Source organism: Aricia agestis, chromosome 8, assembly GCF_905147365.1.
Source record: "Aricia agestis chromosome 8, ilAriAges1.1, whole genome shotgun sequence".
Taxonomy (NCBI): Eukaryota; Metazoa; Arthropoda; class Insecta; order Lepidoptera; family Lycaenidae; genus Aricia; species Aricia agestis.
Genome location: NC_056413.1, coordinates 16,734,974 through 16,762,370, shown reverse-complemented (window position 1 = coordinate 16,762,370; position 27,397 = coordinate 16,734,974). Strand labels below are relative to the sequence as shown.

Below are 27,397 nucleotides of genomic sequence, written 5' to 3'. Positions count from 1 at the left end.
CCGAGCCGGACTTCCCATTGCCTGTAAATCTCTGCGATAGCACTCGGAGACAAGGGCGATAAGGGAGCTCACGAACCTAATTGACGTTATAGAAACTATTTTTACTGTAGGACTTACTGTAGGGTTCACTGAATGTCCTAGGACACGATGGAACTGATAGCGGCCGTGGGCGTCCGCGATTGCGGTTAAAATAGACTGCGATATTTCAACATTTGATACAATATACGAGGAATTGCGTTTAATATTATGCTTGTAGCATCAATGTTACTAAACAATACATAAACCCCTTATAAGTAATTGTCCGTTACACTAGACGCTGTCCGGAATTTCATTGTACCTAAATTATAATATTGTGTGAAAACTTTTACGCGAAAAAAAAATAGGACACTATGTCTTTTTTCGGGTTTCAATAAATTCCTTTTTCAAATAAGATCAACCATTTAAGCGATGTAAAGGCAGACTCTATTGCATAATATATTAGTATGCATTTGATAAATCGAAAAGTCTGTAAAGACTAAAGTTTACAATACACGACATTTAGTTTTAAAACGGAACAGTATCAAAGTTTTGAGACATAACTCATAACCTTGCACTTGCAGTCATAGCTTGCAATTAGACGGTAGACTAGATTCCGCCTCCGAGAGGATTGGCCGAGAGAGCGGAGGCGTGGCCTGCTGGTGGGGCCGACCCCAGGTCGAGTGTCCTGCTAACTGGGTGAACACTGAACAGTTAGTACTGTTACTGGGTTATTGTTATATGCGACTCCGAAATTTAAAGTTCACATAGATAGGACCTATCTATACTAATATTATAAACGTGTAAATGTGTGTGTCTGTTACCTATTTACGCCAAAACGGCTGAATCGATTTTGCTGGGTAAAGATATACTTTGAGTCCCGGGGACATAGGATACTTTTTATGTCGAAAAAATGCACGGTTCCCGCGCGAATTACGAATTTTGGCACTACGTTGCTGGTGCCACCTACTATTATAATAATTTTAGGAGAAACGTTCTTGTACTAAAACAAAAAAAAACTGTTTAGTTTAGTTTGCAGAAAAAAATCTAAAGATATAACCTTATCTATTTTGAAGTCGGTTACGAATGCGAAAGATCTCACTATGGTATATGTCCTAATCTGGGTTTTTGCGTCCGCCGCCTGCGTTATTATTAATATTACGAAGAACGAGGAGAATAAACCTGATTATTTTTTTCTGATGGCAGGTCATTATAGCCCTAACGTCACTGCGACCCTTGAAGATCTAATGCGACTAGTTATAAACATGATACTGTTACCCAAAACTTAGTTTTTCTTTGATATTTTTGGAGTTTTTTTTGAATCAAAATCACTGTGCCTATAACATACATATTTGCGAATTGGAAATGAACAACTTTAAGTGACATTGAAAATTTCTTGGCACATTACACTGATTCAAAACAACCTATCAGTTATCACATTAAACATGCATTGCGCGTATATCCAACACCTGCCTCTTACATGGGACAAAACATCGGTTTAACAACAACCGATATAGCGAAAACAACAGCTAAATCGTGAACTTAGCAAAATTAGGACCAACTTTTCTTAATTATAATCTGGCGTTAACAATAAGTTTTTAACCTTTAACAAGCCACAAAACCTATTTCCTTGAAATCAAATGCTAATTGTATAATGTAATTAATATAAGTATGTAATATAATATTATCACAAGAAATTAATTAAGAGGTTCTATAGAATTGACCTCCATAATAATTATATACTCACATTGCTTAAAACAAAGTACACAATAACTTAAATTAAACAAAAGCACGGAAACTAAATTAAATTGAATTATTATGTTATGTTTGTATTAATTACATTAGGTGTTGTATTAAAGACATTAGGTGTTATTGTCGCAAAAAAACTAAAAAAATGCTGATGATTTCAGTCGCAAAAGTAACAGTAAAGTAAATGATCCACATAATTCAAGATTACCTTGATACTAGCATAATTCTGAAGAGATCATAGAAGATTGAAATCAAAATGTCAATCTCAAATGCGTTCTATTATACATATCAGTATAGAAGTATCAATCAAAATAAAACGGAGAGCAAACAATCACAAAAAGTGAATAATGATCTCAAGGTAACATCGTGCAAGTCAATTATATCAGTGATCGAATTTGGTAGAAAGGGACCGTCAAGGCGATTGTACTACCGCGATATTAGATGTAGTTTTGCCGTCAATCGTTCTAACTAGAGCTTTGGCAACTGACTACACCCAATGAGATTGGCTTAGAACCTTAATCCAACTTGCGCAAATCAGAGTTAATATTAACCCTATGTTATGGTTCTTTTTTTAACACGAAAAACAAAAGAAATTGCATTATTTCAAATATGTATGTCAATGTATACTATATTAACCATAGATGACTTTTTTCTTGAAACTGGCTTATGTAGCTTCAAATTCGATTTATCTAAGATTTCGGCCATAATGATCTGAACGAAGGGACGCAGGTAAAAACAATCACCCTTGTGGAACTCGTAGGCGTAACACCGAAAACGTTTTATGCAGTATAAATAATGCGCAGAGCGTCAGTATCGGCGCACGCGTCCGTCCCCCGTTCCCACGCGCGCACACGCACACAGATAAAGCTCGCACACATGCGCATACGGCGCGCGCGCAGCATGCGCCCACAGAGTGAGACGACAGGAATTTAAACGTTACTTTTGCACGATTTTGACAAAAAATGGTCAGAAATAAATGTTAGAAAAAGTATACGGGTTTCTTCTACATCCAACGTAGTGCTGTAAATGATTGCATACTTGTAGGAGATTAAAAATCTTTACCAAACAACCTACATTAATACACAAAAGTAACTTTTGCAGGCCATAGAGATCTAGATAGTTTCACTCATTAATATCTCGTACAAGCCAGCTCTGTGTATTACCTAGCTGTACATTTACGTCATGTACAATAGATCCTGCGAGACGTGACCAGAAATGAAGCCGCTGTGACACACTACAAATTGTTTAAAATACAGTGTACACGATCAAAACATTCAAAGATTACATATTATGTTAACAAGGCTCATTCTTTGTATTCGTTTTGGCTCTTGTATTTCTTATAACCGTAATACTTTGGCTTCGTTTGAATATAGTTTAATGGAATGTCAAAACACTATAAACAAAGTCGCTTCCCAAATATATCCTAATTATATTATATGCTTAGATAGCTGTACCACTTTTCAAAGTATTTTGCTTAAATATGGCGCCGACATAGAGTAGGTGACGGGTCACGGGCTACTTTGTATCTATAATGCAAGGTTACTGCAATGTTTTCAGTTCAAACTTTGCACGTAGGAATCCGCGGGAACAGCTAGTCATAAAGAGAAAATTACGTTGGTAGTCCACGTTTCGACTATGTGAACGTTAATCCATGATGTAGCTAAACTTGTTATGACAGAAGTACCAGGAACACATAAGACAACAAGAGGGTCAGGTTTCACATCGTAGCTTTGTATCGCGAGATAAGTAGCCGCGTTACATTTCATTATCGTCAAGTTTATAGTCATTCTCGTCATTCTCATAATTTAGGGGTAATGAACCCTTTGTTCTTCGAATTGCGTGTGATACTGTAACGGGACTGAGTCACAGAATCTAAATCAGGTGTGAAACGACTATTATGCAAGTAAAAGTATTTGACAAATGAAATTATATAAAAAAGTGTCCGAAATTTAGTTGCCGAGGAAAAGAGTATGCTTTTAATCGAATTTGAACACTACGCATGAATATTAATAACTAACACGTTAGACTGGTTTCAATTCGCAAATTCGCATCATATTTGTGTTTGCGCTCGATCACAATGTCGTTGTAAATTTTCCGAATTAGTTTTACACCTTTCGATTCGGGGGGTTCGATTGAATGGGAGCCACTGGCTTTTGTTCGGGTCCTCAATATGATATTATTATCTAACGGGATCGGATTGCATGCACGTGCAGCAGATGACGACCAACATTTTCAAAAATTATCTGTGGAATTGATCAAATTAGTAAAGGTAAAAAGACTAGTAGTTGGTTACATTAAATGGAATACTAGAAAGACAATCAAATATTTTCCTTTAAAACGTATAAGTTTCAACTCTATATCAAGAGTAAAAATATATTTTTAATCTAATGGGAGTACCAATACAAACAATTTTCCACTGAAACAGAACAAAAACAAGCTCGTAAGTATTCCATCAACGTAGAGATTACCACCCGTTCGCTAGATTAGAAAGAGGAACAAAGATTAATCATCGTTTAAAACCAGCAGCTCCAACGATTAGCGAGCTATCAAAGACTTAATCGTTTCGAAAAAACTCTATAGACCTGATGTTGACTAAGACGGTGTCAGACAAAAAAACTGTAAATATAGACGCGATGTCGACGGTATAGACTGAGAATAAAATGCGCATGATTTGATACCAGATAGACGTCATAAAGGGTTATAAAAAGATTGCGATTAAAAATCTAATGCGATGAAAATTGATGAACGCTAGCGGCATTTTTTGCAATCAAACGATACTAAAAATGGTGGTGGTAAAAAGACACTGTCAACCATTTTATTTATTGGTGTTAAAAGCATTTACAATACACCATAAAAGATATGGGAACAACTTTAAGAGCATACATTAAGTTTTGGAAATGTTTGTGGAAAGAGTATTTAAAAAACGTATTCAATTAAATTCATTTGCATACAAAGAAGAAACTTGTTAAGCATATTATATTATACATATATCTGTAACCTAATAAACTTCAAACAGCTTTTCTCCTAAGATCATACATGTAATTAGAGTAATGATATTGTGTGTTCATTGAATCGGTAGGCAATTATAGCTGATACAATCGTGATAGTGGTGCGACAAGACGCGCGAGTCGGCGGCTTCGGAGTCATAAATCTTGGAGGCAAAGGACGCGCCTTTATTATGCCGAGACATGACTGCCCTGGAGCGGAGGGACTTACGCACTTGACCACACGTACTGACCAAATAAATTTAAACAAAAAACTATTCATTCGAACATTATAAGAAAAATGCAATTAAGTAATCTAACAAAAAGTATAAAATGTTTAAATTGGTGCAATTCATCATCGACAATTTTAAAATTAATTCGGATAAGTTTTGGTGACAAAATAACTAACTAAACTATCCAGAGGGGAAGGGAATTTGCGCAGAGATTGTGCGGAATGACATTGATCGTAGAAGCCCTAATGATTGTCACAAATTAACAAAAGCGCGCCAGTCCATCGCTCTAAGCATTATGTATAATGTTTTTTTCCACGGATACGAATGATTTTATTCTCTTTCTTATGGACGTTCGATATTACATGTATATATGCGAGGCGTCCAATCCGCAGATCTTATTACAAGATCAACTGACATCTGAATCTTTCTATACTGCAGATTAACTTATACGATTTTTAAGTCGAGTTAAGCGTCAATATTTTTAATCAACGTCTCCGAGTACGCACACTCACTCAACCAGACATGATTGGCCCGCGGCGACCGAGTAAACCCCGACGCAACATTGTTCCTTTTTCCAATTTCGGACCACTGGAGCAATTAGTTAAGTTCAAGGACTACTCTATTGGAACTCGAATAGAAATGAACGTGAACAGAATATTAAGTTATTGGGAAACCCACAATTGTCAGACACTTGGGTTATACGCGCCATAAAAACGTCAACGTTATTCGAAACTATTTGGACAATGGACATCCCACAATAATTGTTGCTACATGGATAAAAATATTTGTTACCGATGCTTCGATTAAACAAAAGAATTTGTCCATATTATGATGTCTAGGCTAGTGCTCTAGGTCAGATTCCGCTGTCTCAACCATTGTGGTTCCGGAAAGCTTATTATTCAAATATTCAATATATCTCGGTCATAGGAGATCATGTGAATATAATGAAGAGGTGAGGCACGACCGTGAATGTGGAAACATGACATCCGGGTGCGAGTTCAGCATCAGAGCGAATTCAGATCTATCGCTTCTTCTGATCAGTCGCGGGGTCAGAGACGGTGCAACAACTAGAGTAAGGAACCGGATTTTTTGTACTGTCTGGTAGAGACAAGATGGTAAGATATATTTTTGATTCGATACTGGATATTTTCGTCTTAATAATTTACTTACAGAAGCTTTCAAACTTTTCTTCATATCTATAATAACAAGGCGCTAGGGTAATAAAGATGCATTCGTACTTGCATCGTCATAACTTTTGCACTTTTTCAATTATAACACTACACTTAGAGGTGGAATTATAACTCAACAAGTAGGTGACAATTATAACAAAACAGAGGTTTCATCTGTAACAAGGCATTGTTTAACGCCAGTCACACGAGCTGATCTATGCTCCAGATCTGCGCCTGCGCATTATATGCAAATATTCTGGACATCTTGCGATTACCCGGTATGGGAAATGCATTGGAGTTATGGCCAAAAGTGAACAAGTTGAAACGGCCGGTACCAAACACAGCTTATCTTGGAAACAATTAATTATACTGGCCATTAAATTGTTGCAGCAATACTTGGAGTTCAGTTTATTGGTACAGTAACAAAGCAAATGATGAAAGTAAATGGACGAGATATAATATTGGCAACAAACACAAGTTATACACTAACGAACTTGAATTTTCAGTGGTGAAAAGATGAGAGTGTACATAACAATTTTTAATCATATGCTCACTAGCGTAAAGGCATAAAAGCAAATAAACCAGACAAAATACTCGTTCCCAAACCGCGAGCTATCTTGCGCCAATCTTGTAACATAGTTATAAATCACGATTGTGAAAATGCTTGTTAAAAGTAGCGCGTTGGAGACATTAAGTGAGCAAAATCACCTGAAGCCAACGTGATTATTAACTTGGGAAACCCTACCATCGCAATAACTTAGAATGCAGACCACATGAAACATAAAAGCAAGTAAAGTGCTTTAAGTAACGTTTATAAGCAGTCAAATTGAAATATAAAATTACGTTTACGAAATGAGAACGGCGGATTGAATCACAATGAGGAGATATTTTGAAAACATTCGTACGGCACGAATGCAAAATAAGGGTTAAGTGTTCAATTTCGACATACGCATTATCAGCAAATGTATTTAATTTCTCAACAGCTTCAAAGAGTTAATTTAATTTACCAGATTTCTGTTTCTCAAATTGCAAATGAATACTAACTGCCGCAGTAATTCCACCAAACTATTTACTATTAGAAACTTGTCGTGTATTCCTTTCAAATAAGCTTTAAAAATCAGACTCAGACCTTAAGACAGGTATATAATGCGAATTCTAACAAATCCAACTCGTGTTACAGGTTTGTGGGAACATTCGTCGAGTCGGGCCCTCGGGGCAACAATGACTCCTGCCTGGCCTCGATCGCCGCGGGGCCATTCCAGCCCTAACCACCGGCCCCGTCTGCCCTGATGTATTCGCTTATTTCCTTATAGCGTTGGAAATTCTACGATCATTATTATAATATTGAATCCTAGGCTCTGTCAATCAATGGTGAGACCTATTTTCTAGTTACGAGTCAATTTTATTCTCATTGCATAAAAATGTGCATAACGGTATATCTATATTATTTTTTTGCAAATCAATTGTGCTTAAGACCGCTTGATCACGTATCAATCGCATATTGTTCCAACGAAAATGCACCATAAGCACTCGAGAATCATTGTGATGATTCATAACATGGAATGAATGTCTGATCACTGAGTAAGCAAAAAAATACGAATCAAAAGTATCATCTTATAATATCAGTGATTACAAAAATAGCAGAAACGTTTATGTAATAATACAAGCTGGACCTAAGACCGTTTATAGACCAACAGGAAAAAAAACAAGAAAGCTAAACAAAACGTAAACACAACAAAACGATGCGCGATCTGTAAATGACAAAGTACAGAGCATGGAGTCGATAAATTACAAGGTAGAGGCATCGGTAGATCCAACAATCGTTGGGCGGCAACATTTCACTTTGATATGCATAGGCGTGCGGATACTCGTTAATTAGCCTCTCGGAAACTTTTACATTCAACATTTTATTTAATTGAGCCTTAAAACCTCATAATAGACGTTGAACTCACATCTATGATGCCGAATTAAAAACTTGTTTAGTCACGAGGACGTCGAGACATTTCTGACAACTTAATAAATAAAATACTAAAAGTGACGGTATCAATAGTGTTTAGCATTCTATCCCTAATGAACAAGCAACTGGGGACTCTAACAAGGCCCTCACGACGACAAATCATATCGTCAAACTAGTTATGGATGATGTAACATGCAAATGCGCGGTCAACGGCCGTTGTTCCCAGCTCGCGGAATCGATTTGTAACAAGATAAGGTCAATGCCGACTGAAGACTCCGCTACCGATTCACTAATCTTCCGTGAACTAGTAACATTGATATTAAAACATCGGTGTAATCATTACACTTCATGTTACTGGGGTATACATAACATGACGATACGTCCAGCGTTGGGCGGGACAGTCCAGACAGTGCAAACAGACCAAACGATAATTTAGAAGTATTTTTGTGATTATACGTGATTATACTCCCATATTTTGCTCGATATCAATATAATTGTAGATATATCAGATAGGAACTTAAAATATGTACTCAATTGTATTTACCTCTATAGTTTAATAAAATGAAAATAAAATTAACTAATAATCCGTAATTCCGTAGATGTCCCGCTCTGACAAAAAAAAATGGTCACGTTAGGCATACAAGCAAAATTATTTAATGTAGAGTAATGTATTTTATCCAAAACTGTTACAATATTTAATATTATTGTCTACATTGTTCTAATAAGTTTGTACATATTTCTACTAAATAATTTTTAGCTACCCGCTTCCCATTTAAAACTTTGCTATGAGTATGACTAAAATAATATAATATAAAATAGGTATTCGAAAAAACGCATTCATTATTAGATCCTGTTTGCGAAATAATAAATAAAGTAGAAAAACATCGATTTCAAAAAGATGAGTATCAAGAATATTTTAAAAATATTCGTGTTTTATAACTTCAAAAAATTATAAATTATTCGTTTTTGAAACTTTCAAAACAGCATAATTTGAAACTTTCCTCCTCCGCTAATAGTTTATTAGTATTTTGCGCTATCTAAATATCATAAATATAATAAGGTTTTTAAGTCAATAGATTCCCACGGAGCAGGATTTTCTAGTTTGCCGGGTAAAAAACGTTAGTTTTTCTGATCGTTCTCAGTAAACCGGCATCGGCATAGCGTATTTTAAGTCCAGGACTTTATTGGACCGTGGTAATAAAGAAGCTGCTAGTGGTAATGCATAAGAATGAACTCATAAAAACGGCAAGTCAATTCAAAATCTTATCTTAAAAGGACTAAATAAGACCATTAAGGTTTTAAAGTGTCAAATTTAGAAAATAAATCATCCAGAAATCCTTAAGATGTGATCAATAAAGACGATGTATTTTATTCCAAAAATAACTTGTGCATCGCGCTTTATTTGTAAGGATAAAGATAAGTAAGGATTTATCAATGCCAATAAAATTAAGCTTTTAAAATGTTGTGTTATTGCTTTGGCTAAAGTTAAATTTGATTTTCATAATGTAAGAGCCTTTACATTGGTCAATCTTGGGTTTTATTTATAAAACCTAAGATATAACTAATATGAGTCGCTATGAATTTATTTAGACCTTAACTTAATTTTGACACAAAAATTTAATTAAAAAATGGTCGAATCCTCTTATTGTATTACAATTTTGCATTAAATAATTATTTAGCTATTGATGTTTGAATATTTCAAGCTCTTGATGCTTAAATTCGAATTGAGAAATTTCTTCAAATGAAGTGCCGGTAAATCTTAAGATTTACTGATGCCAATAGAATTATTAACAACACGGTAAATCCATCGCAATGATGACACCGTCGTTCTAAAAGAGCGTTATTCTCTTTCTATGCCCGTCCATCCCTTTATTAGCTCCTGAATGCAAAAAAGATATCAACGCATTGTGTAGAGATATATAATATGAAATATCACAGGTGGGTATTAAGAAATTTGAATACGTCTGGAGGCTTTGTCTGTTTTTTATTAGTCGATCCATTAACAGATTTTATTGAAATCATCTCGCTCGCTGCATACGGTCGCCATTGAAACGAATACGGCGTTGTTTTATTGGAGCGCCTCAGGGATCTCTTTTATGACCGGACCCTTTTATCATTTACATTTGTATGGACACTAACCAATTATAGGTGTAGTCGGTTTACGACAAGATCACGGTTAATTCACAAGTAAATAAACGGTCGTATACTTTATGCCGAAAATATTTTAAAAGTTTATAGGAATAAAACGGTCGCAATCGGCTCGCAGTTAGCTCCTGCTGCACTTTATATTTACGAGGCCTATAAAGGTGTCTTGGCCTGTAGCAGCCATTTATTGTGAAGGATTTGCGTTATTTGCTGTCGTTTGCTCTGTCTCATATCGGCTTCATATCCGTAACTAGGAAGTGGTTCAAGAAAAAAATATGACGTCGTTAAAAACTACAGGGATCTTCCTACTACGTCCAAATCCAATTAACAAAATACGCCCATATCATTTCTAATAGTAAACATAACTGTAATGATACCGCAGACAGATAGACTACAAGCTACAATCAACAAATCATTAGTCATGTTTACGTAGTCATTATTCATTACCGATATTGTTGACTCAACATCAATAGCGTGGCGTATCAACATCTCGACAACACTTCACGTCACTTCGCAGCTATCAAAGTTGGTTGAACTTGGCCAAAAAACCATGAAGATTTCTCTAAATAAACATCGACGGAATCGATTCATCCGAGTGTTTACTTAGTAACAGTCCGCTTCGAAATCGATTTTGAATGGACACACACTTCAAACGAAATTAAACTCTGAAGAACGCACTTAAAATTCAAAATCGATCAGCTCGAGAGGCACCGAATCGTGATTGCATCGAACCGAAATGAAACCTAATACCCGAAGATTGAATCCAATTTGCTTTATTGCGTATTGTTGCAGTATCATATTCTAGATCTCAACTATTGAGTCGGGTCTAGATCGATATGCGAAAGCTTTAGAGGTTACGCTAAAATAGACAATCATGTTTTACGAGTACCGCACAATTCTGGAATCTAATCAGAATAAATTTTAATTGACGTCTATTCTAAAAGTCACTCCCTAAAATCAGAGTAGACAGAATTTCAAAAGCCGATTTTCTTTATCAATAAAGTGTCATTAAAACCAAGAAAGCTTATACCTAAAAGGTTATTTTTGTCGAAAACAGTCGCTAACGGTACCAATATTGAGACATTTGGAGCAATCTTGATGATTACCGATTTCCTCCTCATTTCGGGTACTGTTCGTCGACCCGGGGACGGGCGGGGCTATTGCCAGTAATAACAGGCCCAAGTTCGGGGATATATGAACACGTGCAGTGAACCTTCACCCAGTAGTGTGCATCCCTATAGTTATCATTTCCAATTTCGCTGCCAAAATCATCGAATGCAACTTCAGACACTGTTATTAGGTATATAATTGAATGTAAGGATTTTAAGAGCACCTTGCATTCAAAGATTCCGACGACAAGTTGGCAATGAAAATAGAGCTTCACTTATGTAACAGGTTTCTGGCGGATCTATTTAGGAAATAATTTTAATCTTTTAAGATTCTAATTTATAAATATGCTCTTAATTTGACTAAAGGTTAAATAATACCATTGAGAATAACTTAAATGAAAACTTTCATGCTCCATCAACTCAAAGATTTTTGTTACATCGAAAAAATAGCGCGCTTACTGCCGCACTCAGAGTGGAACATTAATTGTAATTAATTCAAAATTTTGACATAAGCCCCATACATTATCTGTCAAACTCTTCATTAAATTGAAGGTTAATCATAACTTAATGTCTCTGAGTACGGCGGTTAGTCTCGTAGAGTTTTATACTATTATTTTTGACATTAATGTGCTATAATGGTATGGTACCACTTTTTTGGTACCACGTGAAACAATTTTAAGTGATGGTGTGAACCATGATTCATTCACCATGAACACTTCAGTTGATACGAGCCAGCTGCGTTGTTAAGTGCTACTAAATGTCACTGTATTAACACTCTTTCACTTCACAAGAGTTCTTTATTTCCTTTTGTTAATTGACATTGTTTCTCATGGTTTCGTTAGTTGTAATGGAAATAGTGTCATCGGACATCCGCTTGTATTTGAAATCCTTATTAATAGCTCCCACACCAAGTGTGTGCGCAGTACACAAGAGCACTCTCTATTCCTTTTACTCTCATAACCCAGTGGGACGGAAGACCGACACGACTGAGTTATGAGAGTAAAGGAATAGAGAGTGCTCTTGTGAATTGCGCACACACTTGGGCACTATAAAATTACTCCTGCGTAGCTGGCCTGGTTTCAAAAAAACCGGCCACCGTCACTGAAACCGATATGGAAGTTATTATTTGAAGTCCTTATAATACGACTACTATAAAATTATTATTAGGTTAGGTTAGCTTAGACTTCGTATCATAACTCCTAAATTTTCTCACCGTATAAACTTTCCCTGGACTTTCACAAAAAAGTAAAGGCTAAAATTAGCAAAATCGGTTCAGCCGTTCTCGAGTTTTAGCGAGAGAACAAATTTTAAGATTAATTTTTATTTTTATAGACTAGTTGCCCGCAAGGTTTTCAAATTCATGCAAAACAATCCTTAACTTTAGAGTACTTTTCCCGGCACCCAAATTATATCTTTACGAAAATCCATTCAGCAGCTCTACATGAAAAGGTAACACGTAGTCGTATAGGCTATATTAACCAACGAAATCAAAATTTCAATGCTATCCGGGATCAAACTTATGAAGCATTTTCAGAAATGAAAATGGGCTATCACTTGGATTAACCACGCCTGCATTTCTTATAACATTATTTCATCCGTTTTAGAGTGACCCTAATAGTAAAGTGGTAGTGAAACTTAGCTTCTATTTCCAACCTACCTCAGTATCTATACTTGTAAGTGCACCCAGTCGTAAAGCATGTTTGGACAAGATTGTTTACGTGGTCTCGTCGGTACCATTGTCCACTGACATGCGTCAATCGCTAATTGGAAGTTATGGCCGCTGTTTTATTGGACCGCTTAAATCACCAGCTATCGGCGTCTCCGTGTTTGCAATCCCAATTGAGGATCCCATCTGTCTACGTGACATTTTATATCGAAACTAAATTGCTTGTACTTCTTTAGCTGGTGATTTTATTTACTGGTCTTTCGGAAACTAGAAATGTTAGTTTGCTACCACGGAAGCATCACTTTATGATACCTTGCTTTTCAGAATTGCTTGCTTTCCGGAAACGTTATTTCCTTTTAATAGCGCCAAGATTATTTCTAACTGACCGTTCTCTATAACAAAATGTGCGTAGAACCTGTGTTGTTGTTCGTTGTAAAAATATATCAGTTGAAAGCTAGTCCCCGTCATTTCTGATTTCCGATCACAATCATTATCCGATCGACCACCGGACCTCGAGAATTCCGAGATTGACATCGTTGAAATCGTGCGTGAATAAACAACGCTATGTACACTGCAGTTCGATACGCTCGCCGCTGTAATCCAAATTTTAAATGAGTTTGTTTTTTATCGTGCGCCCGCGCCGCGCCGCCAGCGCCTGAGAATCCGGACCGGTCACGTAAACTAACAGTTTTTGATGCTGCGTCTCCTTTGCACCGAGAAGTGCCGCATGAGCGAATTGCGTAAAAGAGGTAAGGACCTGCAGGCAATATTCATGTGACGCTTTAATTGGTTGACGATCTTCACGTAAAAATTGAAGCCGATGGAATGGAGTTAACCACACATGTTAAACGCTTGTTTTCAACAATTCCATCTGATGAAACTCTACATCACCTCCGACCTAGCTACCGAAATATAGTGCATCGAAAGGTCAGACCACTATTTTGCCAGCAAGCGACCAATTACTCACAACGAAGAACCTTTAAAACCGAAAGTATTGCGTGCGACCCGAGCTACGCAACCGCGTATTGTTTCAACCGAGAAAGCACAAAAACATTCATCATACTGTGGGACCGGCACGAATAGGTCGAACACAACCTGAATGAAAACCGATGGCCATAAGGTACAGTCAAAGATAGCAGGCTGACTGACCGGACTATGCATGATTGGCGATGCGTTATGTCAAAACCCCTACATTTTTATGACTTTCTTAAGAAAGAGAAATGTATTAGGCATCCCCTATCTCCCCGGAAAGCAGGGGTACGTCGGACTCCTACCAGCCTACTAACTATAATCCCTCCATGCCCTTCTTCCTACCGTGGGACTGGGGCACTTTCGAGCTACCAGTTCCTCATGGCGCTACATTATATGCCTAACTTGGCTGTGGAAATGAGGCGTTGCAATCAATGCACCCCTTCTTATGTATCACTTAGTCGAGCTTACTCCACCGTTCTCATTAGAAGCGCGAATTGAACAATACGTCTATCACTGGAGCAATTTTTAATTAATGACGTACGATAATGAATAGAATTGTTTAGACGGAGACCATTAGACACGTGAATAGAGTTATGAAATAGCTTAATTGAATCGCTGGATTTTTATTACGTAAATGTTCTAAGACATGAGGCAAATCGATAGAAACAATTACTAACATCGTTACTGTAAAGTCAAAGGTTATATTTCAACAAAGACGATTTAGCGAATTCTCTAGACAATTTTGCTTTTTCCTGATTGGTTCGCGTTAAACAAAGTTCTAGGCATAACGGGTGCACGAACCAATGATAGCCATCATGAAGGACAATCTTAAAAGTTCGTAACCAATTCGGAAAAATACATTTTTAATTTATTTACGACCAGCTTTTCTACTAATTAAGTCTGAACTTTTCCTAAGAACACGTGATCTTAACGCGTTGGTCCTTCGAGTCGGATCGACGCGATTTATACCGCATAACGAACCTACACTTTAGAATTATACTTTGATCGTTATGTCGGTGACATAAGAACCAATCCCACAGGTAAAATAACTTTGGACGAGAGATATCATCTCGCACGAGCATTCGTCATAGTCGTGAGGTAGACGTCATTATTTCATTAGAATAATTGATAGTTAACATTTTAGTTAACCGTTGGATTGATGGCTCGTGTTACGTGTCAAACATACGAAATGTTTGTGGGCCGTGGGTGGTAAAGTTTTTAATTTTAAATACTTTTTAGATATCTTTCTTTCTTAGAGTTGCCAATACTATTAAATATAATCTATGGTTTGAAACTTTGAATGAAGCAGTGTTACTAAACATTTCTTTCTGATCCTAAAAGAAGCCCACTTAACTAATGGGAGATTTAAGATGTAGTCACAATATTTAACTACTAAAATAACTACTTCTTGATGAAAAATGACGTTCGATAAACCAGATGCATAATTTTGAAGAATATAATATGCGACTTATAAAACTATTTACGCATCTAAAATTATTTCAAAGACCGTATCAAATTCAAATAGTACAATATAATTACCAGCTAACATTTCAAAATTCAAGCTTAACAATAACTCCTCCCCCCCAATACAAACTAATAAATCGAAACCTTCCCATTAAAACGATGTAACATCATACAATGAACCATAAATAATAATTGATGTATATTAAATAGTACACAGGGATTGTTGTACAACGCATGTAATGTACGGTCCACCTGTGAACCTTACCACTATAGCAATAAGAGATACATGTTGCAACACACTTAATGACCCTAACTCATGTAAGCGATGCTTAACAGATCCACAAAATAAAATGTATAAAAGAACAAAGCTCGTTCGAAAGTTGACATGACTATTATAAACGATATAAAAGTCTAGAAATATGTTCCTTACTCTTAATAAATGGAGATTTTAAAACATAATATTATCAAATTAGATTAAGTAAATAAAAATGCTGAATTAATATAAAGGAAAGAGACTGCCAGCTGATAAGGAAGTGATTGTTGATAATGAAAAGCGACGTTACTTTATAGATTTAGAATTATTTGATACTGTTTAACTGCTCTAAATTATTGAACTGTGATTGTTGCTACAGAGCCTTTAGCCAAATTCAACGTTTTAACGAATACTGCATAACACAATAATAATATTGAAGTATTCACAATGCATATGTCACATGTCGATTCATTCTCAATCCGGAGCTCAATTGTTAGTAACCCAGGTAAGCTAGTAACTGATAAAGTTGATTGTCCTCCAGTCATTTTCCTCTGCTGCATCGCAATTAGTCCCAAAAACCCTCGAAGCTAATTATCCTTACGTGATACTACTTTTACGATTGCGCTCTTTTTGCACATTGTTGTATATGGAAACGAGAAACCTTGAAATATTTGAAGGCTTCGGAAATAAACGCGAAGTAACGAGCGTCGAGCGATCCCGCTGTGTTCTTCGGAAGATTGTTAAGATTTTATTTAATTAACGCAATGTTGTTAAAAGTAAGCGTTGGCAATTTTAAAATATAGTTGTAGTTATTCTATTTTCATAAAACTTTGACTAGAGATGAATTTCAGGGGATGGACAAACCTGAAAATTATAATCAGATTATTGTCGCTAAAGCAAAGAGAGCATGTGTATCCAAAAATTGATAACATCATAACACATGTCCTGGTACACATACGTAAATAACATAGTCATTAAGAACAAACGACTTCAAGATAAAGTACTGAAACGAGACGTGCTTCACGACATCGTGATAGGCTCAGGTGTTGTCACATGGACCACATGAGACCGAAGCACTTATCACTACGCAAGAGGGTCGAGAATCGTTTGACGCGGATTATCATCGAGATTCGTCAGCCTTAGATGAAGCTTCAGGAATTTGAAAGCTCGTATAACAACGGACGAAGGTTCATTATCCGTCGCTGACTATCATCGAGTCATCAGTCTAAGACGCTTCAGATCACGGACATCTTACTCGGAACTCGGAACAAGTTTGTGGAAAGATATTTTTCCTCATATACGGTCCGATAAAAACCTTTGATGAAGCGCCTTTGTCAAAGTTCATTGGTCATTTCATTGAAAGATGAATTTGCAGATTCTACCTTTCTAACGCATAACGTCTACTCATGGAAATTATGGCTAAGAAAGGTATTATAATTCCCTAAATAATGCTGATTTTTTTTGAATAATTGTTCATCGTGCAGAATTTTTGAAGAATATTCTAGCTTCAAGTCTCCTGTGTGGCCTACACCAGCTTACGTATTGGCCATTACTGCACAAGACGAACCTATTAGAGTTTAGTACTGGTCCTTGTTCCTGGAGCGGGCCCTCGGCTGTTTATGCTAAATACCCATTCAAACTTGGCTGCGGGGCATTTGCATGAGCGCTTCATATGGCAAAAGGAATTGCAAATAAAGGAATTTATAACGTACTTTAATAGCCGTGTCTCGATATTATTTCTTTTATACTTTCTGTCGTCTATCCGAAACAAAGTCCCTTACGATGTTTCTGTTGCATTGTTGTTTTCTACGTATTAAAGTAGATTTTATACTCTGTTACTGCTAACATCATAATATAACTAACTCAGTATTTCCACCGAGCCGTATCTTAAAATATTCCTCGAGATATCTGCATTATCCCCGACTAAATTCAAATTGCGAAGATGGTGCGAGTGGAATATTCGATTTATTAATAATACGGCGGAGGCTGCGGCACGACCATTGTCTCCTGCCCAAACCGGTCCAGGGATAATGGGAGCCACGCATGCCTGCCAGGACCTAAGAGAAATTCCGACCGAAAGTAGTTTTGTGCCCGAAGAATCCCAGCCGCACAAAAAGTTTGGAAGTCCTAATTTATTAATCCTATCGACCATGCCAAACCTTTCATCCTATCTTTGAAAGCCAAGAATAAAGGGTGGAAGCGAAATCTTTCATTCTTCTTCTGAAACCCTAGGAATAGATCATAGATGGTAGAAGCAACATATTACATTGTAAATTTAAACCATACAACCTGATAATAATAATTGTTATGGTTGTTTTTGTACTTGCAAATATCTTGAAGAACATTAAAAGCAAGCTATATTCAAAATGGAAATGTTAGATGAAGTAACTAAAACAAATAATGTAAAAGTAGACGAGAAAAAAGGGCGACAAAAAGTTATTACAATTCTCACGATCCAAGAGTCATCTCATAACGAATCTGAGGAAGCTATTATATCGTCCGAACTAAGGCAAATAGACTTTAGTTGATAAATAATCTTGTTTTAATGCTGGTTCTGTACAGCATAAAAGCTTAGTGGGTGTTAAAACGGTATAAGATTCTTGAGATTTAATCGGATGAAGATGATTGATTGGAATATTTGATAATTTTTTAAGACTGTGATAACGACAAATGCAACTTTATATTATACAGTCAAAATAAACTTTAGGCCGTGTGTCCACCGCGGCAGTTCTAGAACGAGAATATTTTGAGCCGATAAAACGCCGCTTTATAATCTAGGCATTCATTTTCAACCGACATTGGTCTAGCGACCAATACCGCCGCTGTGTCGACTGTAGTAGCGTAGAGCAAACTTAAACCTATAGTTAAACATTTTAGCGGCCCAAAATATTCTCGTTCTCGATGGACGGCTGCAGTGGACAAGTAACCTTATAGTAAGCAACCTCAGAGACTCTCAATAATTCTAAACATTGCCAAGACATAATTAGAAGCAAAAAATCTACATCGTGAAGACCTGTTACTAATTAAACATTTTGATCCGAAACTTGGACAAGTCGCTTGCAATAAAGTACCGGTAGGAAAGTTGGCGAGTGCTGTGAATGCCGTGATAAATGAACCTTCGACACTTCTGCCACCATTAATGATGGATGAACCGTATTTGGGCCGCGCAACTGGTTTTCCGAATGGACTAGGGCTACCACACCTAAAATATTCTCGCAGATAAAAATGATCGGAATAATGGGAAAGTCAAACAATAAGTTTTAAAAATTGTCGTGGTTCAACCTAGCAATGTATATTTTCAGAGAAAAGCTCAACTATATTGATTTTAACACTTAGTTCGTGTTAAATAAGTAAAGTCTGACAGCCCTGTCACTTAAGAGGCCTGCTCGATACGCGACTGCACGATTAAGATAATGATATTCGGTCCTCGCTCTCTTATTATAAACGCATTTACCTCTAATGGATTAGGCCCTTAATAAGCCAATGTTTTACTATGAACGGATGTCTTGGCTTTCTGTTCTTTCTTCGTAATTTGGTGGAATTGGAGTTTTTGTAAAAGGCGCCTTGTAAAAAAAAGCTTTTAAAGGATTGTTAAGTTCCGTTTTGACTTTGAGTTTTGTTGTTGGAGCATGACTTTCTATGAGTAATAACGAAGATTATGTCTATCCGTACTAGAAAATATTAACGTCAACGTTACAAACTAGACTAGCCGACAAATCGGGACGGCTAGCACGTTTCATAAATAACTTTGACTGTACCTAAATTACATTCGAATGGCTGGTGCAAAACTTGTTAACATTTTCGCCTGAGTAAAACCTTATTTCTATATTTAAATGTTTACTAGAAAGTACTAGATACTTTTGCACCATTTCTCAGGAACACAATACATTAGTTTTAGGTTCTCTTTATTTAGCTGCGCCTGCGCACGCCGCATTTGTATTCATGTATTCGAAGTCGACATACATAGGTACTTCCCGCTGGCATGTGGAGACATAAATAAACTTATTGTATCTTATTGGAGTCAGTTTATCTTTAGAGCCTTTCGCCAAGTTGTTATTGCTAATTACGATGAAAAACTTTATAAATCATCATGTCAAATCCTATAAGTATATAGGATTTGACATAAGCATCGATAAGTGACCTATCACCTAAGCATCCCTAAGGCCTTCTTAGGTTATCACTTATCATGCAGGAGTTTATCTATTCACTGCATCTTTTGATAGCCTTACGTCAGACTTAGGGCCTGTTTCACCACTTTCTGATAAAGTGCCTAATAGGCTATTCACAAATTTTTGACAGATTCTCCATACTTGATCTGTCAAGTTAATTGGTGGATAGCCTTCTCAGGAAGTGGTGAAACAAGCCCTTAACCAATTAACAATGCTATTAAAAGCAGCTCCTGAAAACTCAAAAACTAGGATTATGTCATATACAAAATATGATAAGCATCTCTTTCAAGGTCCTTATATCTCGGCAACCTTTTGAAGCACTTTTCGAGTTTGCTTTGATAATTTCTAGGCCATCAAATCAAAAACAATATTTTTAAAACATGTACCTATAATTTAAACAAATACTGGTGATAAAAGAAGGTGATGATGGATGGAACTTTCTAAGATTGCCTTATGAGCTCTCATTTTAACCGAACGGCTTCTGAGTTCTGGGAATGGGTTTGAACCTATGACCCTCGACGTACTGGTATGTGTTGAGTTGTTGACTCATATTAATAAACATGAATAATATGTGAAGCAAATTCGCTGGTAGCCACATGGTAGCAATGATTTTTTGTCTTAGTTGAATAAAAAGTAAAGACAACGACTTTATATTGGTTTATGATGGATAGTATTTTATAGCATGCACAATCATGGACAATAGTGGACGAATATGCCTCTTCTTTTTGTAATTGCTTCTGTTGATCCATCATAGAACATCGTGGGGAAGCATTATGTTAGCAAGGACCTCGCAAGCATTCGTGCTATAAGCTGCTATGAGCATTTTCCTAGCCGCTATAGACTAGAGAACAGCTTAGCACTCGTTACACTATTTTTAGGGTTCCGTACCCAAAGGTTAAAAACGGGACCCTATTACCTTAGTAATAGGGTCCCGTTTTTAACCTTTGGGTTTTTAACCTTCGATGTCTGTTTGTCCGAAATAATTAATGGGGGCTCCCATACAAAAAACCACATTTCTTACCTATTTTGCTCGGTACGTGGTACGGAACCCTTCGTGCGCGAGTCCAACTCGCACTTGGCCGATTATTGAAATCTTTAGGATGACAGCTAACATATTATTGTAGTCTGTAGATTAGTCCAATTTTTCTAAGTATGGCCGTCATTCAAAGCATCAAAGATTCATTGTTGACTTTCCTTTGACAGTATCCATCCATATTACCACACCATAGAAGACATATTGACAAAGCATATTCGGGCTAAGTTCAATGCACTATTGTTATGCAAATACCCTCATTAAGATATCTCCAATCAAAGGGATCCTATACAATAGCCCGCGGTATCATAAAATCGAGGCTGTCGATAGCTTATCCTAATCTAAGTACCGCTAGATCTCGGAGTGTGTTTTATTGTTGCCGCAGACCTGCGGGGCTAAAATGGTCGCTATGGAGAATCACATTATGAATCATAATATGATTCATTTTTTTTAAATCGCAAAATGCAAGTCTGCTTTCAATTCATGTCTACAACTCGACAAGGCTTTAAATTAAAGTGGCGAAAAAAGGAACTTACGCTGCCATCATACAAAAACGTCATTTTTGACAGTTCTCCTTTACGAGCAGCGCCACCGCCCACGTTCATTTATAGGCTTGTCGCACTGTAACAATTCGCACTAATTTGACATTTGTCAGTTTGACAGTTTTGGCAATTCATTTGCTGAATTAATTGAGAGGAATTGCTAAATGTGACCATTTTAGCTCCGCCGATGAAGTCCCTAACCAAAGTTAAATCGTTGTTGTGGTATGACTCTCATTCCAAAATTAATCTTTTGAATACAGGTAAATGTGAGAACCCTTGGACATCTTAAACAAAAGGTGTATTGCAAGACAAGGTAACCAAACATAACCTACCACTTTATTAATTTCCCGGACTATACAATTTACAAAATACGAAGTATGTACATTGTAATTTGTACATAGTAAACAAGTAGCTGTCTGGCTCTCTGTCTGCGTTCATTGTAGGTGGGCGGATGTCCCATATTCTTCATGCAACAATTATGTCACACATTACAAAACAGCTGTTTAGAGCGCAAACTTTAAATTCTAGGTGTGAGTCAAAAATAACAAAAAATCGGCCAAGTGCGAGTCGGACTCGAGGACGAAGGGTTCCGTATTGTTATAGAGCAAACGTAGAACAAAAATTATGTTTTTGTATGGGAGCCCCCTTAATTTTTTATTTTATTTTGTTTTTAGTATTTGTTGTTATAGTGATAACAGATATAATATGCAATCTGTGAAAATTTCAGAACTTTCGCTATAGCGGTTCTTGAGATACAGCCTGGAGACTGGACTGGACAGACAGACATCGGAGTCTCATGAATAGGGTCCCGTTTTCACCCTTTGGGTACGGAACCCTAATTAGTAGGCAATATAGGAGAGACAATGATAATTACTGGCTACTAATAGTATCTAGGATGTAAAAGCTATGTTTCTGAGTTGTCATAATAGTTTATGCATACACACGTCCTGTCCTCTGCTTTGTAAACCACTACCAACTTGACATCAGAGTTTGAGAAAAGATTCATTGGCAAAAAGAATTTCAAATGGTCAGGTTATGTCGCGCACATCTACAAACCTTGACTTGACACAACCCTACCAAATAACGTAGATCCACGTCTATGAATCACCGATCATTCTACGCATCTCTAATGCCGGCTCTTGATATAGGCGAACGCGTTGGCCAACGCGTCTGCAGACGCGTTGGCCCAATGTGTAGAACGGGCGTTCGCGCGTTGGCCGTAGGTATTTAGACGTTGGCCGACGCGTCTGCGAGCTTGCCGCGCGGGTCGGAAATGTCGGCGAAAGATCAAAGGACATTTGTCGCAAGCTTTGCGCTCCATCCACACATAGGCCGCGCGATCAGTTTGCCCGGAGTTATAGTTATGATAATTATAATAATATGTAATAATTTTTATATGTAATAATTTAATAAATAATAAGAAGGTAATAAAATAATTACTTATATTATTTTAATATTATAAAATATTATGTAAAAGTGAGTTTATTTCTTTGTTTGTTACGTTTTCTCGCCTTTTATTTATTTATTTCGAGAATACCCTTTAAACTTTTTCTTGTCCACATTTACACAGTAATTATAAGCTGTCAATAAATATACAGCTGCAGCTGTTAGCGACTCAACATCCATTTTAAATCCGTCCGCACATTGGCGCGATCCAAAGCATACTGAGCGACCTTCCTGTGTGTGGATTACTCACAAACGCCGTTGCAAGCGCACTGCCAACGCGTCTGCGAACGCGTTGGCCAACGCGTTCGCCTATATGGGGAGGCGGCCTAAAACGAAGCGTTGTCTACGGCACTTTCGGCGTTCCTTAACGAACCAGTAGGCCTACTACGAAACCGCTTTGAGACTCAAACAATCGGACGAGAATGCCGCGTCCCGCTCTAACAACGTCATTTCACGTTTGTTAGAGTAGGACGCAACATTCTCGTACGATTGTTTGAGTATCAAAACCGTTTCGTGGTACGGGCCCAGTTTCAGTGATAATTTGCATTATGATCCCCATAACGAGGATCTCACCTCCATATCTAGATGCGCCTTAAACGGCCAACCATTTTAATGAGCGCCATGAATGATGGAAACAAAGCACGCCGAAAACTCTACCATGGATTCTCGTCTTGAATTTGATACCTCCTTGAGAGAATATATTTTTATTAAGGACTTCTTTCATACATAAAGAAGACAGTCTATTAAATCGAGTGTGCCGGGTGTAAGTATTCATAAAATAAATATTAAATATGTAAATTTTTCGTAGGTTGATCTTTGTATAAAATACTCGTATATGTAAGTACTTAATTTTGCTTTTCAGTCGACCTGCTAGCACCTATTTAAAGACGTGGGAGAGCCATGCTTCGGGACGAATGGGCCGGCTCGACCGGAGAGATACCACGTCCTCACAGAAAACCGGCGTGAAACAGCGCTTCCGCTGTGTTTCGCCGAGTAAGTGAGTTTACCGGAGGCCCAATCCCCTACCCTTTTCCTTTCCCTACCCTCCCCTATTTCCTTCCGTACCCTACCCTATTCCCTTCCCTACCCTCCCCTATTACCCCTTAGAAGGCCGGCAACGCACCTGCAGCTCTTCTGATGCAGCGAGTGTCCATGGGCGACGGAAGTTGGTTACCATCAGGTGACCCGTTTGCTCGTTTGCCCTCTTATTTCATTAAAAAAAAAAAATCGTTAATGTTTTAAGAAAAATATATCTTTTACTGTTATATCGTTATTGTAAAACTAATATAAAAGAGTACTTATTGGTTTGTGAGGTATTATGCACTCCTGTACCCTCACCCTCCCTCCAGTGTTCACGACCACGCTTGTAAAAATTATCAGAGCTTACCACCTTACTTAGATAATGTATGGAGTTTATTATTAAATCTATACATTTAATTAAGTAATCATTAAATGGTTGAGTGCAACCATTCTTCTATCACATTCGAGAGGTTTGATCGAGAACTCGTAGTAATGGTGTTACCACACCTGACTTATATGGTAAGTACGAGGAGCGTGAACTATAGCGGAAGACGACAAAAACCTTATATTATATATTACTTTCAACTGACAATGGCGTTTCCTACACGATGTCTACCAATATGGAGCAAGGGAATACAATAAATACTGAGAAAATAAACAAATTGCAATACTGTATACTTAAGTAGAACAATAAACAAAGACTTAAAGAGTAAAAATGTTACTCTTAAGTCTTTGTTTATTATTGCTTCAAGCTTTTCCGAAATTCGAATCTAAACATTTAATGTTTAGATTCGAATTTCGGAAAAGCTTGAATTTTTCAAAGTTCGAAAAATCTTACTTGTAATCAATTAGGTATACTCTATAATCTATAGACTATAGCCTTTATAATAATTCAAATTTCTAATGCTCTACAAACCAATTTTTTTAATAAAATAAACATTCAGTACATTCCAAATCCTATAAGCCATTTGCCAGTTGGTATACACAACAAAAACAGTTTCTAACGTTTTTTTCGCAATTAAGTCCTCTTCAGGGGCGGAACATCTGTCCCATTATGGGACCCCCATACCGTCCTACGAGTAGCGTGCTTTGTTAATATTATAGCTAAATAAAATTGAGTTGAGGTTAAGTTGAGCTTTAATTATTAAAAGTATTGGTTCGATTCATAATACGGTTTTGTTCTTTTAGTTATTGGTACGAATATGGGTTTGTTCTATTAAAATTGCGAGGATTTTTTCTTAAATTATTTTAGTCAGCGTTTTAGTGTTTTTTATAACTGTCTCTAAACGTCCAAAAAGTACTTTAAAACGTCATTAAAATAACTCATGCCAAAATTAATTTTAATTAGAAACATAAACGACATTTTTGTTGAAAAATCTCGGTTTAACTTCTCGTTGAATGCGCTCTTTTACGGATAATTGGTCATTATTATTAAAATAATGACCCAAAATTCTGAGCTTACTTTAACAATGTAATTGTGCTTTAAAACTTAAACCGAAAACGGTTAACGGTTTAAAATGTCAATAATTTTAACCAAAACTGGCTTTAGAAGGCTTATTTATAGTAATCGAAAGTCATTAGATAGTTATCTTGATAAGAATGTGTTTTAACATACTAGTCAGTCTATAACTTAAAAAAGAAGTTTTTTTTACCATTCAAATGCTAAGACTAGTCTCGGCAACTTATTATTTTTTATGTTAAAGTTTTAAGAAGTTGATGCCACTAAATAGACTGTTTACATCAGATTTTAAACCTTAAAAATTCTTGATAGAACCTTTTTCAAAGCAATAATAGAGTAGATTATTTTCAATGCACGATATTACATTTCATAGAGATGTATGTGTTGCAGCAATCTGGTTAAATAAGCTGACCAAATCAGACAATTTTTTTTAATAATAAACGCATGCTACTTAAGATGAAATTAAAAGGCCTAGACGTTCAGTTATCCAGCTGATTCCACTAGAACGCTGCATCCTGTATAGATGTTGGAACTTGGAAGGTACTCACTTGCAGTAGAGCTCTCCGCCGGGCCGCGAGAGACATGTCCCGCCGTTCTTGCACGGAGATGGCGAACAGGACACGAAACCTGGAACAAAATATTATGATTTATTAGTTAGATATAAATATATATTTGCTGTCAAGACTCAAGAGTGTATGAAAACTTGTCTTAAAACTTAAAATTAAAAGTGTTGAATTGTAATGTTGTTAAAATCGTGCCTTGGGAATATAACCACTGTAGAGTGTAGGTGCAGAACAAAGTAAATCAGCACCGTTTAGTTTGCCAACTTGCAATACAACTCTTAGTCTTAAACGTAAAATGTAGAGTATTTCACATGAAGTGACGCAAAGTATGTTTAATCCCACTATACTTTTTATTTCTAACTTCTACTTGAAATTATTGAATACATTTTGATTAGGACACATCACAAAATTAGAAATATACAGAAAAAACTACAATTAAAATAATATCCAAAAAATGCTATTCAATCTTTACACAACGAAAGTCAAATATTTAACACGCGATGGATATCTTGTTTTGATGTCAGATATTCAGAATCAACAGACTCGTTTGGTAGAAACTTCCCACGCACTTTATCGGTCAAGACTCTCGTCCAAAAAGGAAATTTAGCGACTCTGGAGGTAAATATTATGTGATATTACAGATACTTATCACTGATAAGGTAAAAGATTAAGTGGGCGCTAACGACCGCACTTAACTTGAGATTTACTTATTACTATGTATATTAATGAAGAGTTTGACAGAAATAGTGGAGAGTTCATGTGAAAATATTCATAAAAAAAATAGTTTGTTATAATTTTTAGCAATATTCCGCGAAATAAACTTCCACCTTTAAGTAAATGAGTGAGTGTACAATATATAGGCATGCGCACAGCACCTCCTTCCTCCCACACTGCCTATGCGTACACTCGCATGCAAGAACCTGCAAACACCACCACCACACAAGCATTAATGTTGGCAAATCCGTGCAAGGCCCCTCACCACCATGCAGGTTGAAAACCTCGACGCGCGTTTCGCCCCAACACCGAAGCATCCTCAGGATGTGGATTCTACGAACAACGTCCGTCAAGTACTGGATTTCCGCAAAGTAACGCCTGATTCCATTAACTATCTTCATTAAAGTTTATTGTTATTTGGGTATAGGATCGCCTATAACATAAATAGAAAAGCGGCGTGGATACCTCCTAGGCTCAGAGTCTAGACTATTCTATTCCTATCGGCTTCATTTAGATACCTCTTACAATGTTTTGAACTTAAAACTCTTGAAAAACGTGTGTGTATCGCCGAAAGAAAGTTTAACTTTTGGCAGTATATGTGTGAATGTTTGTGATTTAAAATCTTAAATAATCTAGGTTTTTAGGGTTCCGTAGCCAAATGGCAAAAAACGGAACCCTTATAGATTCGTCATGTCTGTCTGTCTGTCTGTCTGTCTGTCTGTCCGTCCGTATGTC

General features: G+C 36.8%; 1 protein-coding gene across 4 annotated transcripts in view; it reads right to left on the bottom strand.

Moving 5' to 3' along the window:
- The window catches only part of LOC121729953 (neurogenic locus Notch protein), a 117,762-nt gene that overhangs the window by 52,059 nt on the left and 38,306 nt on the right, over positions 1-27,397 (bottom strand). For all 4 annotated transcript variants that reach the window (XM_042118699.1, XM_042118700.1, XM_042118702.1 and 1 more), the window contains exon 2: positions 25,934-26,012. In XM_042118699.1, the coding sequence (XP_041974633.1) occupies positions 25,934-26,012 (79 nt within the window). The remainder of the gene's footprint in view (positions 1-25,933; positions 26,013-27,397) is intronic.